Source organism: Podarcis tiliguerta, assembly GCF_965153285.1.
Source record: "Podarcis tiliguerta genome assembly, chromosome: 5".
Lineage (NCBI taxonomy): Eukaryota > Metazoa > Chordata > Lepidosauria > Squamata > Lacertidae > Podarcis > Podarcis tiliguerta.
In genome coordinates this window covers 5,076,875-5,093,528 of record NC_139538.1, presented here as the reverse complement: position 1 = coordinate 5,093,528, position 16,654 = coordinate 5,076,875, and the positions used below count along the sequence as shown (strand labels likewise).

At 50.1% G+C, this 16,654-nt stretch overlaps 1 protein-coding gene across 2 annotated transcripts in view; it reads left to right on the top strand.

Moving 5' to 3' along the window:
• LOC310678285 (solute carrier family 12 member 9-like) overlaps positions 1–16,654 on the top strand; it is a 101,876-nt gene that overhangs the window by 73,632 nt on the left and 11,590 nt on the right. For both annotated transcript variants that reach the window (XM_083442040.1, XM_083442039.1), the window contains exon 10: positions 8,628–8,820. In XM_083442040.1, coding sequence (XP_083298166.1) covers positions 8,628–8,820 — 193 coding nt within the window. The remainder of the gene's footprint in view (positions 1–8,627; positions 8,821–16,654) is intronic.

Genomic DNA, 16,654 nt, shown 5'->3' with positions numbered 1-16,654 from the left:
AGGTGCTGCTGAGTTGCATTGATTAAGCTGTGTCAGCAATTGGGTGTACTATATAAGGAGCAGCACCTAGCTCTGCCATTACCCTGGGGGATGGGTTGGTGGTTGGGTCGTGTTTGTTTGTTAATGTATTTAGTGTAAAAGGAGTTTTTCTTTTTTCTTATTAAAACCTTTAAGTTATTTTTGAGTCCCTTTTTAATGCATGGTCTCCCCAGCAAGCTCTCTGCAGCGTTACTATACTGCAAAAAGCCAACAGTTAGGTTCAGGGTCAGAGGCACCATGCCTCTGAAGACTAGTTAACTGGGAATTGCAGCTGGGAGAGCTGGTTTTGAACTCGTGTCTTGCTTCTGGGAAACAGGACAGTTGATTAGATGGGACCCCTTGGACCTGATCCAGCTACAGGCTCTGCTTAACTTCTGAGTAAGTGAAAGAGAGGCTTTTAAACAAGAATCATTAGTAGCATCAGCCCAGTATACTTTTTTTTTTTTTTTTTTTTTTTTTTGCATTTTCATTAAGGGGGAAGGGGCAAGACGCAGGGAGTCCTTTTAAGCATCTTGTGTGAAAACAGCCTCCGAAGTGGAGAAGTGGGAGCCTTGAGTGCCCTTGTCTGTGCATTCCCCCCTCAGCCACCAAGACAGGGCTCTCCAAGCGCTGATTTCTAAGAGGATGCTAATTGATAATTACGCAGTTTGCAAGCCCTTGTGACTAGCGGGAGCTGAAGGGCTCGGAACTGGTGTTTTCACAGTGTTTGAAGAGGGCAAAGAGGAGGAAGGGGGGGGTCTGCTTCTGGACATAAGGAATCCTGGCTACAAGTCCAAATGAATGGGATATCTGGCCAGGCCTCTTAGGGTTCACTGGCAGTGGGGATTAAATTCTGCACCCCGGCAATCTGGATTCTGTGTCAAGAAAAGCTGTGGTTTGGTTCAGGTTGTGTAACAGATACGTTTGCATCTGTGTGCGAAGTTTTGTGTGTGTGTGTTACTCTGTGTGTGTTATTATATTTCATTAAGTTTATTGTGGCTTTCTTTCTCATGGGCGAGTGTTTGGGTATGCAGGGGGCTGAAGCCCCGCTCCCCCTTCACTGGCAAATCTTTCTCAGTCCCTCTCTGTGGTTCAGCAAGCAATTTGTGTTCAGATTTCAGAGAGAGAGAGAGAGAGAGAGAGAGAGAGAGAGAGAATGAAAGTTGAGATTCTTGTGGCAGCTGAAACCTGTATCCCTTTGCATATCTCCCAGTGCTGCAGATTCAGTTGTACCTGCTGCCCTGAATACGACTTCGTTACAGGAGTATTGAGGATGGGGATGTTGGGAATTTCCATTCCTCCTTTAGTTGCAGACACATGTCTGTTTACATACCAGCACAGCTTGCTGGGAACTTCCCTTTGTGTATAGCTTTTGTTTTTCACTGTCTCTCTGAAGAGAAGAAAGGGAGACGACATGTTTTCTTTGTCTTGATTTATGCTTGATAAATCTTTAGCTGTTAGTATGTTTCCACAAGCCTCGCGCCTGTTCTGTCTGCCCAGTATGCTCTGCTAATATAGCGTGCTCAGGCTTTTGAAATCTGAGTCACTGATTTGCGTCTCACCAGACATCGGGGGATTGTCACGGCTGGAAGGGCATGATCCAGCTGGGGCCTTGCCAGCTGGCATCTCGACCCCCAAAAGATGCCGACAAGGGATGCCCAGAAAAATGGACCTCACCCCCATAGGCCAGAGGTCTCCAGGACCCTGGAGCAAAGAGCCATTCTCCTGGACATGTTGAGTTCAAATGGAAGCTGTGAGTGTAGCCTCCAGTTTGCAAATGCCGGTGCCAGAGTAGGCTATACTGAATGGAGTGTAGAAATAGAGTTGGAAGGGGCCGCAAGGGCCATCTAGTCCACCCCCTGCAATGCAGGAATCTTTTTGCCCAATGTGGGACTCGAACCCACTACCCTGAGATTTAAAATCTTGTTCTCTGCCGACTGTAGTGTTCTGGTTCCATATAAGACAGCTTCCTAGGTTCACATTTAACAATTGAAACCACCACCCTGGCAATCCATTCAGTGTAGGGATGTGAAACCTTCTGCCCTCCCAACTGGACTCCAACACCCATCAGCCCCTTCCATGTCACGGATGATGGGAGTTGTAGTCCAGCAATATCTGGCGGGCCATGGGGTCTCTATCCCTGATTAAACTAGAATGCAGATCCTGCACGGACCCCCTAAAGATGGCAGGTTATGAGACGTTAAAGGGGGTATTTGAGTTTTAGGGTGTTCCCCAAGAGTGGCTTTGGGGCATCCAGGTTCTCCCACCCAGCTGTGGCGCATTTCATCCCACCTCTCCTCCTACTTTGGCCAAAAGCCGAATTGCCTGCTTTGGCCTCCCTAATTCTCTGACACCACGTTAACCAGCCACCCGCTCTTTCCCCCCTCATCACGCCTGTGTGACATTCATCCTTGCAGACAGCTCTTTAGCTCTCGCTAAGTGGGGCCTCATCCTGCCCAGGGGCTGAGCCCTTCCAAAAAGGAGTAATTGAATCGAGACCTTTCTCAGTAAGAGTGATGGGGACTCAGCACCACGCTGGGTGGAGCCCTTTCCAGCATTGGCTAGTTCTGAGAAGCCAGAGAATATGGAGAGGAACATGTCTCCCCACAATTATCAGCACTGGTGAATGGCAGCTCCCTGCTGCTGAGAGTTGATGCGCCTTTGCATACAAGTCGAAGAGGGTGGGGGAGATTCTTTCATTCTTGCAGCCTCCTCTGGCCGCCTTTTAAACATGATCGTTTAGCGTCTTGTTCCTCCAGCTCTGGGCATGTCCCCGCCTTTAAAGTAAACAAGAGCTTGCGTTACTTTTTCAATGCTCCTGAGCACGTGCAGAGTTTTCCTCCAGCACTGACCAGCTATATGTCTGGTTACCACAAACAGACAGATAAGGGGCAACCTCTCTCTCCATCTGCATGCGTTTTAACACCTCCCTTGAAACAGCCCAAAATTTATTTTGAAATCCCGTGAGGAAAGTCCACCATGGTATGACTTCAGAAACTGTTGAGGTCCAATAATTCTTGGAGACCAGATGAGGTCTCTGCTGACTGGAGGCAGGGAGCTGCTGAAGCATGGCCCATCACATAGAATAATAGAATTGTAGAGTTGGAGGTCAGACTATCCTCCCCCAGGGCCAGGGCCTTTTCAGTGATGGCTCCGACCTGGTGGAATGCTCTTTCCCATGAGACCAGGGCCCTGCAGGATTTAACCTCCTTCCGCAGGGCCTGTAAGACAGAGCTATTCCACCTGGCTTTCAATTTGAACTTAGCCTGATCTTTTATTCCCCTTCCTTCCCTCCCCCTCCCCTTTTATGAAGATCACCCGCTCTGGGACCCCACAGCTATTTCTCCCCTTGTCTCCTCTCTGGCCCAAGTAGGACCAATTCAGCCAGCTAGCCCTGGGGATTATCTAATGCTTATTTCCCCTAAATGGATTTTTGAATTTTATTGTTATTCATGTTTTTATACTGTATTTTATGCTGCTTTTATAATTAAGTGTTTTAAATTTGTTGTTAGCCACCCTGACCCGGCTTTTGAACTGGGAAGGGTGGGGTATAAATAAAATTATTATTATTATTATTATTATTATTATTATTATTATTATTATTATTAACCCCCTGAATGTAGACATCTCAACTAAAGCATCCATGGCTGATTGGCCATCCAACCTCTGCTTAAAAACCTCTGAGGAAGGAAAGAAGTCCACAGTCTCCCGAGGGAGATTGTTCCACTGTCAGGCAGGGTGCCAGAGAGTCCCCCCCCCCCCCGATGTTTAGTTGGAATCTCCTTTCTTGTAACTTGAAGCCATTGGTTTGGGTCCAAAAATGTGTACGCCAGGCAGAATACCGTAGATTCTGGCGTATTAGGTGACTGGGTGTATAAGATGACCTCCCAAATTTGGGGGGTCGACTTATATGCCCAGTCTTATACGCGGCAGCTTTGCTGCCCAGCGAACCCATACCTGGTGTATAAGACGACCCCTGACTTTTTAGAGGATTTTCCGGGGTTAAAAAGTCGTCTTATACGCCGGAATCTACGGTATATGCAGAAATGCATATAGAGTGGTGCCTCGCAAGACGAAATTAATTCGTTCTGCAAGTTTTTTCGTAGAGCAAGTTTTTTCGTCTTGCGAAGCACCATGGCGGGGAGGGGCGGGGAGAAGCAGGGCAGCTGCCGCAGCCGGTCCTTGGACTCACCCGCGCCTTGTGGACACCGCGCGACGCGGCTGCTGGAGGGCGGCGGGGCTCAGGAGCGCGACTCCGGCTGCAGCGCTGGCTGCTGGCGGCAACGGCTCCTGAGGGGAGCGCGCGAGGGCGGTGGGCAGCGGCGCGAGGCAGCCGGAAGGTCGGAAGGTCGGCCGGAAGGTGGGAGGGAGCCGGAGGAGCTGTCAGCAGGAAGGTGGGAGGGAGCCGGAGGAGCGGGGAAGCAAGTGTGCGACGGTCGCCATGACAGGAGCAAAGCAAGCCCTTTGGAAAATCCGTCTTGCGAAACACCTCAGAAAATGAAAAACCCTTTCGTCTAGCGGGTTTTTTGTCTTCCGAGGCATTCGTCTTGCGGGGTACCACTGTACAGTATTTGAAAGAGGATTCAACAAATTCATGGAGGAAAGGGCTGTTGATGCCTAATGTGCCTTCTGCAGCTGGGGCCAGCAATACTTTTGAATCCAAGTTGCTGTGAAAACCGCAGGAGAGAGGGCTCTTGCACCGGATCCTGCTTGCTTGTTTTGCATCTGGTTGGCCACTGATAGCAGGATGTTTGGGCTAGAAGGGCCACTGGCCTCATCCAGTAGCCTCTTCCTATGTTCTTAAGTAGCTGGGGTGGTGGGAGGTGTAGTCAGAAACACCTTCGAGAGCACCAGGCTGGCGAAAAGCCTGCCGAACTTGGGCTGAGGCCCCTTGGCCAAAGTTGCAGGCGTTGTGCATGTGTGGGTTTGGGAGCTGAGCGTGGCTCCCTTCCCCTCCATTTAACCTCTCTGGTCCTTGCTGGGGCTGCAGCATCCCGCGAGGGGGTTAAACTCTGTGTGCTTCGCAGAGGCTCTAATGCATACTGCGGCTCGCTGCCAGGGCCCAGGAGAGACCCGCGTTTTATACACATCGATTACACACTTAACCACCATTTGCGTTTTTATCCCTCACCTTTTCTTCCCCTCCGAGCAGCGGCAAAAGAGGAGCGTCTCCCTTCTCTGAGTCCCCCCCCCCCATCTCTCTCTCTCTTACACACACAAGTAAATACACACAGCCATTGTGCATTTTTTTATTTTTGCGGGTCCGGCTACGCAAGAGTGGCAGAGGGCAATTAGCATTCCGGGGCTCTTTTTAAATCTCCCTAAGCAATATAGATAAGACAGCGGGTTAGATGAGAACAATTTAATTAAGCCGTAGAAAGGAGGCCCTTTGCCGGCGCCCTCGGTTCGTGCGCTCTGCCAACCGCGCCAACCTTCCAGTGCGGGGCTGGCTTGGTGCCACGCAGAGCACACCCTGCCTGCTGCCCCCTCCTCTCTCTGCAGGATTGATAGCCCCCTTTGGCTTCTTCTTCCCTCTCCCTGCCCCCCCCCCAAAAGCTGAAATTAAAAACCAAAACTGGGATTAAAAACAACCAAACACTTTTTCTTCCTGTATGTGGTCAGTGCAAGGAAAACCTACAACTCTCTTGAGGTGTGGCAGCCATCAGCTGTCCTCATTACTCAGTGAGATTTGAGGCTACTTGTCCCAGAGGGGAGATAAACAAGCAAATGTTAAGGACTAGGTGCTGTTTTCCTTAAAAAAATCACATTTTTTGGTGTTGTTTAAAAATTGTGTTTACGTCCTGTGCTTCTGCCACAGAGCAATGGCCTCGGTTCGACGACATTATTGTTATTCCAACAGGAAGATTAGGCCACGATGGGCAATGAAATATCCCACTCAGCTTCATGGCTGAGCAGGGATTTGAATCCAGGTCTCTCTGGCCCGGAATTTTTAACTACTCAAGAAGATGTAACTCTTTAATGCATGCGGATCAATAGGAATCGCTAGCGTTTTTAGTGCCTTTATAATGAATGATACGTGCTAAGATCCCGTGGGAAGGTGGGGAATCCTATCGGAGCAGCTGCGTGATTAAAATATAAATTGCAATGATGTGTGCGGTATTTTTTGTTGTTTCAAGTCAATTGGGTGTTGCTTGGCATTTGGTTTTAAAATTTATTGCAGCCCCTTCGAACAGGGCAGGTTCAATAGGTAGGTGCAGAAATGGTCAGCTTTTAAAAGTTTTTGCTTAGCAAATCTTGTCAACCCAAGAATCCTGCATCTAGGAAAGGCCAACTCTGAGGGAATCCTTTCTTCCAGATAAAAAGTTGTCCACACCCCATCATCCAACCACAGGGCTTCCATGTATGTCAAGAGATATCACTTTCCTTCCCCCCCCCCCATTTCTGATACAGGCACTGGACTTTTTTTAAAAAAGCCCTTGATAGGCAGAAATCCAATAGGAGAATCTTGCAGTGATGGGGGAAGGTTTCGCCTTTTGCAATTCTGCTGTCTTGCAGGTGGTGAGGGGTCTGCGTTTCAGCTGACAGAGGTTGAGGAATCTCAGCTTGGCTCCTTTCCTGAAACTAACTGATTTCAGTAGTTTTCTCCTTGCAGGTGTCATTAGATAATAAAAAAAGCGTGTGTTTTACTCTGTAATGGCTTCTCGGCTGAATCAGACCTCTAGCCCAGCTTTCTGCTTCCAATAAGGTCAGCCAAACACTTCTGCCAGATAACTGGGGCAGCCTGCTTACAACCCACGTTTAAACTTAGATGCTGTTTTTTTCCAACCGTCTGCTCAAAAGCATTCTCACACTTCTTCCCCTCCCCCCTAAAAAAAATCCTTATCTGTGCCTGCTACAGTTGTGTGACAGGCAGAAATTCACCAGGTGTAGTGTTTCCTGTCACTGCATCCTCATCCTGGAGTTAGCCACGCCACCTGAATTTCTGCCCATATTTTCATGTTGAAAATACCATGCATCCCATGTGTGTTTGCCTGCATGCATGTGATACTGCTGCAAATTGCATGCAGAAGCAGCTCTGTGCAGGAAATTTCATGCGTGTACAATTTGCCATGCTTAAACCTTGGAATCTATGAAGCAGCCTAGGGAAAGTGATCTGAGAGCCCTTCTACTTACTCAAGCATTTTGCGGCTGGAGTTGAGTGCGTTGGACTCTCTCTAATGGATCCCTCGGGGTGTAAGCAATTGTGTTACGTATTCATTGTCTTTAAATGTTGCTAACCAGCCGTGAGCCTTCTGGGACAGGGCAGGTTACAACCCAAATAAGATGGATTTCCTGCAACTCTGGCCCCGGTTGCATCCGAGGGTGGCCTCAGGGGCTAGTGTGGGATAACTGATGGAGTGGCAACCTGCAGGGTCCGCACGCTGCTTTGTAGAATGGCACACCCCCTAAGGGAGTGAAGAGAAACCTGTGGACCCCTGAGGCATTGCTGTACTCCAAGTCCTGGATAGCTCAGTTGGTTAGAGCAACGTGCTGATACTGCCAAGGTTGCAGGTTCAGTCCTCGTATGGGACAGCTGAATATTCCTGCATTTTAGGGGGTTGGACTCTACAATTTTATGAATATGTGATTCTAACTCCCAGCTTGAACGCCCAGAGGGCTGCAGGTTCCCAGTGGTGTAGCGTGGGGGGTGCGGGGGGGCCGGTCGCACCGGGCGCAACATCTGGGGGGGCGCGCTCGCACTCGCAGCTCTCTGCCCCTACCTGGCTCACTCACTCTCTCTCACTGCAGTGCTGGCTGTGCGAATCCGATCCGAGCCGCCGGGTCGCCGCCCACTGTGGAGGGGGGGTGCCAGGCGTGCGCTGCGGAGAGAGAGCGAGGGACTATCTGGGGGAGGGACAGTGCAGCGGGGGGGGGGGGGCGCGCAAATTACTTGCCTTGCCCCGGGTTAGGGGGCGCAAATTACTTGCCTTGCCCCGGGTGCTGACAACCCATGCTACGCCACTGCAGGTTCCCAAGCTGTCAGGAGTCAGCCAGCAGTAAATCACACCATACAAACTGCAATTGACTCTTTATTAGCAAGAACATGATCTTGGCAGAGTGTCAGGCCTAATGAGCACAGCAGCTCGTCCCTGGGAGGTCTTGTCCCCACGAAGCAGTTGCTGAGACTGAAGGTCCCCACATCTCCATAACTGCCTAAGCCCCCCTCCCCTCCAGGGTTTCTCCCAAGCAACCTGAGACTGGGCCAGTCTCTCCTCTATGCTTTTCATGTCTCTCCTGGTTCTGGGATACCAGGGGGATGGGAAGCTTGTTCCAGCAGGAGGGGCAGATACCTGGGACTCTTCACCAGCCAGACTCATCTTTGCTTCTTGGCCTCTCCTGCTTCAGCTGCTGCCTCTGATTCTGAACTTCTCTCTGCCACAGACTCTCCCAGCTCACTAAGCCCTGTTGCCTCTTCAGCTTCCGACACCACCACTTCCCAGTCTTCTCCCTCTGTCCACCCACCAATCCCTGGACTCTTAGCCTTCTTCCCCTGGGGCTTCCCCGGCTGGTTCCTCCCACAATTCCTCTGTGTCCAACTGTTCCGCGACACCACTGGAAGCTAAGTGGATCTGCCCCTCCCAAGCTGACTGCTCTGCTCCTTCCTGCAGGCCCACCTTCCGGTACTTCACCTGGCACACCTGTGTGCTGGGCATCGCCGGCTGCTTCGTCATGGTCTTCCTCATCAGCCCCATCTACGCCTCAGCCAGCGTGGCCTTCATGGTGGTTCTCCTTGTGGCCCTCCATTACCTCTCCCCCAGCAGCAGCTGGGGCTACATCAGCCAGGCTCTCATTTTCCACCAGGTAAGCACGGGGTGGACCCCCAAAACCAGCTCTCTACCGCGGTCGGCAGCAAGCAAGTCTTTCTCCTTCCTGATGCGAAATGTTTTAATCAATGTTTTTTGGCGCTTTCGTTTGTCGGTTGCTCCTCCTGTGGGAGAACGGCGAGGCAGAAACACGGTGAGCAATCTCTTTTCCTTGCACACATAAACACCTGGAGCTGCGTTGACTAGTTTAGAGACAAGAGTTCTCCCTTTGGCAGCGTTCAGCCCTCTCATAAATCAGGCAGGGTGGGAGGAGGAGGAGGAAGAAGACCCTTTTCCAGGGATTTCAAGGCAGGGGCTGCGAGCCTCATGCTTTGGCCACCCAAGGAAATTGCAGAACGCTCGAAAAGTATACATTTTCTGCAAAAGAGGCAAAAAAACTTTTGATTCCTAATTATGCTAAAGCTATTCAATATTAGAAGCGATGTGGAAGGCAGCGATATTTTTTTGTTTATTATGGGTTTATGGGCATTTATTTTATTTATTTATTAAATTTGTAGACCACCCTTCATCTGACGACCACAGGGTGGTTCACCAAAATAATAATAATAATAATAATAATAATAATAATAATAATAATACAAAAAGAACCCAGCAAGCAGGACCCAAGAACCCTCTCCCCAACCCACTGCAGCTTGCAGCAACTGGTAGCTCGTTTGCAAAACGCAGGACCAGGTGGTCCTCCCCGCCCCATACAGATTAATTTACCTGGTTGTCCTAATAATGTTTCGAACTCGCCTCCACCCCTTCCGCAAGGGAGCTGCACGCTCTTATCTCGCATCCTTTCAGACAGGCGGCTTGTCCTTCCAGCTGGCGCCGTTCCCCCCGTGTTCTGCCCTTCCCTGGGATTCATTCCCAGACCCAGCAAGTTGGGCCCGCTGCCCAGCCCTTGCCTTTTAATTTTTGTGTCATAAAACCAACACTTAACAGGGAAAAAACCCTGTTAGCACGTAATGGAATATTCTTATTACCCAGCTGCTGTCTTGCTGGTCTGCCTTAACGAAACTCAGGCCCTCAGCCAGGCCTGGTGAGTGGGTTTTGTTGTGTTTTAGCAAGTTCTGAGCACCTAAAACCCACAACGTTGGTACAGAAGGTCCAGACCTTCCAATTTGCAAAGTCGATTCATTTATTTATTGTGGGGTTTCCCAAACTTGGGACTCCAGCTGTTTTTGGACTACAGTTCCCATCATTCCTGATCCCTGGCTCTGCTAGCTAGGGATGATGGGAGTTGTAGTCCAACGCCAGCTAGAGCCCCAAGTTTCGGAAACCCTGTTTATTGCGTTTGTGTCCCACCTTCCCTCTCAAGGAGCTCAAGGTGGCATACGCAGTTCTCCTCATTTTACCTCACAACAACCTGTGAGGTAGGTTGGGCCAAAAGTGAGTGACTGGCCCACGGTCGCCCAGGGAGCTTCATGGCTGAGTCAGGATTTGAACCCTGGTCTCACAAGTCCTAGTCCAACACTCTAATTACTAGATGCTATACTCCTAGATCAAGGGAAGTAATATTGCCACTGTATTCTGCTCTGGTCAGACCTCACCTGGAGTACTGTGTCCAGTTCTGGGCACCACAGTTCAAGAAGGACACTGACAAACTGGAACGTGTCCAGAGGAGGGCAACCAAAATGGTCAAAGGCCTGGAAACGATGCCTTATGAGGAACGGCTAAGGGAGCTGGGCATGTTTAGCCTGGAGAAGAGGAGGTTAAGGGGGGATATGGTAGCCATGTTCAAATATATAAAAGGATGTCACATAGAGGAGGGAGAAAGGTTGTTTTCTGCTGCTCCAGAGAAGCGGACACGGAGCAATGGATCCAAACTACAAGAAAGAAGATTCCACCTAAATATTAGGAAGAACTTCCTGACAGTAAGAGCTGTTTGACAGTGGAATTTGCTGCCAAGGAGTGTGGTGGAGTCTCCTTCTTTGGAGGTCTTTGAGCAGAGGCTTGACAACCATATGTCAGGAGTGCTCTGATGGTGTTTCCTGCTTGACAGGGGGTTGGACTCGATGGCCCTTGTGGTCTCTTCCAACCCTATGATTCTATGATTCTATGATTCTATGTTGGAAGAGCTTCAGATACATTATTTCAGTACATCAGCCCTGTGCGGTAGGCCAGTGGTGGTGTCCCCCTTGTTGCAGATGATGGAGCTGTGGTTGAGAGCCAGTGAATTCATGGCCAGCGCCAGATCTGGGGACTTGAGCTAACTTCCTTGTAGCTGCGCTCTCACGAATCGCTGGCTTGACCTGGAGTGTGCTTCCTGGAGTGCATCCTGGTTACTTCCTCCCTTTCAAGGAGCAAAGTAGGTCCTGACACTTCATTCCAGCGGGCGTACAGCCCCTCTGCGTTTCCTGTGTTCTGCTCGGCCCTTTCCTGCTCCCAGGGCTAAACAAAAGAAAAAGAGTTTGTATTTGATAGCCCGCTTTATCACTACCCGAAGGCGTCTCAAAGCGGCTAACATTCTCCTTTCCCTTCCTCCCCCACAACAAACACTCTGTGAGGTGAGTGGGGCTGAGAGACTTCAAAGAAGTGTGACTGGCCCAAGGTCACCCAGCAGCTGCAGGTGGAGGAGCGGGGAAGCGAACCCAGTTCACCAGATTACGAGTCCACCGCTTTTAACCACTACACCACATTGGCTCTCCAGCTCAACAAGAACTTCTGCAGGCATCTGAGCTGAGCTACTGCCTCCTGACACCCACATTTGGCTGAAATGCATCCACTTCTGGGGTGCAGCACCCCCAACACCACTAATCCATGCTGAGCAGGCCTTACCAGGAAACAAGGGCGACCTCTGGCAAGCGGTTTGGGGCAGTGTTCAAAATCCCCCATGTGCCAGGCTCGTTTTGCTACTGGCATGGGTCCATTCGTGACTGTGTGGAGATTTGCGGGCACCAGGTTGGCGACTGACATCTCCCTCAAGCTAGCTGAGTCACACACAGCCCTCCATCATCACATCAAGGAAAATAAGTGCAGGGCTGAGTACAAATACATTTGACTGTGCCACAGCCTTTCCCCAATTTAAAAACCTCTGCTGTAGTCCACAATTAACACCATGTCCATTTCCACTATGAGTTTCTGCTTCTTGGATACTGGGACATGTGAACTGTGGTCAAGCAATGTTTCTGAGATCATAGAATTGTAGAATTGCAGCGTTGGAAGGGGACCCAAGGGTCATCTAGTCCAGCCCCCCTGGTGAATAGACCTTTAAGGTGCTGTTTGGCGCCCAGCTTATATACCTGAGTTTCTAACACCTGTTTGGGGACACCAGTGTGGAGGGCAGAGGAATCTGGCCACAGCCCTGCGACATTTGCAGGCAGGGAAACGTCGGTGTGTTAGCTGGGGCTGCCAACAATGCCTCTGCAGACATCCGTCTGGCTTTGAGATGTCTTGGCAGATCGATGGGAGAAAGGAGGGCCCCGTGCAGGTGGAAAAAAGCAGGCGTCGAAAACGCCACCTTCCTCTTCTCCTTACTCCCTCTTCTCCCAGCTCCCCAACCTTTCATTCCTGGCCCTGGCACACAGAGACTTTGGCAGGGAGCCAACACCACAGATTGTGTGCGGAAGGGGGGGGTGGGAGGCGCAGGAGGGATGGAATGATCTCCTCCTCTGCGGTGCGTCTGGGGTAATAACATTTACTCACCAGGGTGATGTTACCCCGTCGGACGCTGATCAAATGCACTTGTCCCCGGTAGTGAAGACAAATGCCGGCAGCGGAGGAGCTAAATGCATTAGCCTGCCCTGAGCTCTGACTTGTCTGACTGACATGTTTGCTCGGTTGCGTGCACACACACACACACACACACACACACACAGCGAGGCAGGAAGCTAGCGGCTGGAGCAGATGATGAAGGAAGAGAAAGCGAGGGCTGTTTTTTCTCAGCCAAGAAGACGCTTTTATCAGGGACAGTTCGAAGACCAGGGCTGGGGCAGACATCCCATCAGACATAAGAAGAGCCTGTGGGATCAGGCCCATGGCCTGTCTAGTCCAGAATCCTGTCCTCACAGTGGTCCCTCGGATACTTATGGGGAGGGTGGAAGCAGGACCTAGGCTCAGCTTCAATCTCCCCTCTTGTGGTCTCCAACAACTGGGATTAAGAAGCACCAGCTGCAGAGCCATTGTGGCCAGGAGCCATCGATAGCTTCCCCCCCATTTTTCATTTCACATTTAATTTGTATATAGTGGTACCTCGGGTTACAGGTGCTTCAGGTGACAGACGCTTCAGGTTACAGACTCCGCTAACCCAGAAATAGTACCTTGGGTTAAGAACTTTGCTTCAGGATGAGAACAGAAATCGTGCTCCAGCGGCAGCAGGAGGCCCCATTAACTAAAGTGGTGCTTCAGGTTAAGAACGGTTTCAGGTTAAGAACAGACCTCCAAAACGAATTAAGTTCTTAACCCGAGGTACCTCTGTACCGCCTTTCTATATTACTCTGCACAATGCCATTTGCAAGCTGAAGATACAACAAAAAAGGCAGCAACAATCGCACACGTAATAATGAATCTGATCCAGTACAAAGAAAAGTCACAATAACCTTAAAATATATCAAATGAAGCAATATTTAACAATCTATTAGAATATAACAATAAACAGTAAAATTAAATATCGGCAAATAATAGTTAAACAGTTAAACAGTTGACACTTAAGAATTGCAATGAAGACTTACTAAACAATGATCAATAAAAATAACAGGAAGTCCCAACTCATAAAATACCACACTTATGTCTAATCCATCCAAGTTGATGTCCTTCACTGGCTCCTGTGGGAGGGAGTTCCACAGTTTAACCATACACTGTTGGAGTTTTCTGCTGAAATGCAGGTCATCGGCACTCTTCAGATACGTGCATTTAAAAAAGGGGGAACTTGTTCTCTGAGCACCCAGAGAGCAAGACTGTGTCAGTGTTTTCATCCCTCCCATTGCAAAGATCACCAGATCATGTTTGTTTTACTTTCTGCCTGTGAAAAAGGAGGGGGCGGAAACTACTCTTCCAGACTTCCGTCCCTAGTACTGTGCGGATTTTCTTTGATCTGTCTGGATACAAGATGGCAGTATGACGGAGCTGACTCTCCCGTACATGTTCGTTACGTTCTTTTATTTGCTTAATCAGTAGAAGTAAATTACCGTATTTTTCGCCCCATAGGACGCACTTTTCCCCCCTCCAAAAATGAAGGGGAAATGTGTGTGCGTCCTACGGGGCGAATGCAGGCTTTCGCTGAAGCCTGGAGAGCGAGAGGCATCGGTGCGCACCGACCCCTCTTGCTCTCCAGGCTTCAGGAAGCTATCCGCAAGCCTTGCAAACCCTGTGGGAGTTCCCTGGAGGACTCCCCTTGCAAGCCCTGGAGGACTCCCCGTGCTTCGGGCGAGTGTGCGCAAGCCTTGCACGCCCGACGGGAGGTCCCACCGAGCGCGCGAGGCTTGGGGCGGCAGCCTGCCGCCCGAAGCACGGGGAGCCCTCCGGAGGACTCCCCGTGCTTCGGGCGAGTGTGCGCAAGTCTTGCGCGCCCGACGGGAGGTCCCGCCGAGCGCGTGAGGCTTGGGGCGGCAGCCTGCCGCCCGAAGCACGGGGAGCCCTCTGGAGGACTCCCCGTGCTTCGGGCTAGTGTCGGTAAGCCTTGCGTGCCTGGCGGGAGGTCCCGCCGGGCGCGCGAGGCTTGGGGCGGCACCCTGCCGCCCCAAGCACGGGGAGCCCTCCGGAGGGCTCCCCTTGCTTCTGGCGGGTGTCCGCAAGGCTTGGGGCAGCAGCCGCAGCTGGGGGGGGGAATAAATTTTTTTTATTCATTCCCCCCCCAAAAAACGAGGTGCGTCCTATGGGCCAGTGCGCCCTATAGGACGAAAAATACGGTAGGTATGCAACGAAACCTCCGCAGCTTTGCTTCCGTTACTCTGCTGCTTTTGAGGGGCTCACAATAGCAAATTGCAGCGGGACCTATTCCTTGGGAATGCTGTTCCTGCGTTCCTGGGATCAGAAAGTCGGAGACGGTGCTCCTGACACCCAGCCCATGCAGGCGCTGAAGACGTGGGCTGTATATGGGTGTACGGTCAGACTGGCTCTTAATAAAATAAGAAGACGGTTCTGGATCAGGCCAGCGACCCATCTAGTCCAGCACCCTTTTCTATCAGTGACCCCCAAGATCCAACTTTGGGAACCCCCCCCCCCAGGCAGGACCTGATTGCAGCCTTGCGCTCCCTGCTTGGGATTCTCAGCAACCGCCATTCAGAAACCCATTGCCTCCAACGGTGGAGGCAGCACATAGCCATCATGCCTGGTAGACCCTGATAGCCTGAACATCCTCTATGCATTCCTCTAATCTTCTTTTAAAGCCAGCCAGGTCAAGTAGCCATCACTGCCTCCGCTGGGAGCAAGTTCCATAGATCTAACTGCGCCCTGTGCAACGATATACTTTCGTTTGTCCTTCCTGAATCTTCCCACGTTGGATGAGTTAGCTGTCGCTTTGTTAGCAGTGTCTTACAGACTGCAGTTGCTTTACTGATAATTTGTTAATCTACATGATTTTTCGCTGCGTTTGTGATGTTCTACTATGGTCTCCCTTGAGAGGTGGTGGACTTCCATCAATCACATCTGAAAATTTTCCAATCTTTTCCACTTAATTTACATTTCTTAATTTCACCATTACATTTAAGTATCATAACTAATGTCTCTCTTCTTTATCTTCTTTGCAATATTTCATATATTCTTCCTTACAAAACCTCTTGTAGTCTCACTAGCGTAATTTGTTGATTACAGTTGCTCTTCAAATAGTTCGTATATTTCGGCCATTCTTCTGTGAATCTCTGGTCCCACAGGTTTCGAATCTTTCCTGTCATCTTGACCAATTCTGCGTAGTCCATTAATTTCGTCTGCCATTCTTCTTTCATCGGTATTTCTTCTTTCTTCCATTTCTGGGCCAACAATACTCTTGCCGCTGTTGTTGCATAAAAAAACAGTTTAATGTCCTGTCTATTAATGTCCTCCTTCCTTGCAGGTTTCTAAGCCGAGGTTGGATGACCATTTGTCATGGATGTTTTCGCTGAGATTTCTGCATTGCAGAGGGTGGGACTAGATGACCCTGGGGGGGGGAGGGCTCCCTTCCAGCTCTGTGATTCCGCAGTTCTATGTTCTAGCATGTTATTCATTGTTTGTAAGCCCCTTTGGGATACATTTGAATGAAAAGCATTATTATTATTAGTGATTCTCATTTGATCAGAATTAACGCTTGGGAAGTAGGTGATTGGGACGCGGGTGGCGCTGTGGTGCAAACCACTGAGCCTAGGGCTTGCCGATCAGAAGGTCGGCGGTTCAAATCCCCGTAACGGGATGACCTCCCATGTTCAGTCCCAGTTCCTGCCAACCTAGCAGTTCATAAAATCATAGAATCATAGAGTTGGAAGAGACCACAAGGGCCATCGAGTCCAACCCCCTGCCAAGCAGGAAACACCATCAGAGCACTCCTGACATATGGTTGTCAAGCCTCTGCTTAAAGACCTCCAAAGAAGGAGACTCCACCACACTACTTGGCAGCAAATTCCACTGTCGAACAGCTCTTACTGTCAGGAAGTTCTTCCTAATGTTTAGATGGAATCTTCTTTCTTGTAGTTTGGATCCATTGCTCCGTGTCCGCTTCTCTGGAGCAGCAGAAAACAACCTTTCTCCCTCCTCTATGTGACATCCTTTTATATATTTGAACATGGCTATCATATCACCCCTTAACCTCCTCTTCTCCAGGCTAAACATGCCCAGCTCCCTTAGCCGTTCCTCATAAGGCATCGTTTCCAGGCCTTTGACCATTTTGGTTGCCCTCCTCTGGACACGTTCCAGTTTGT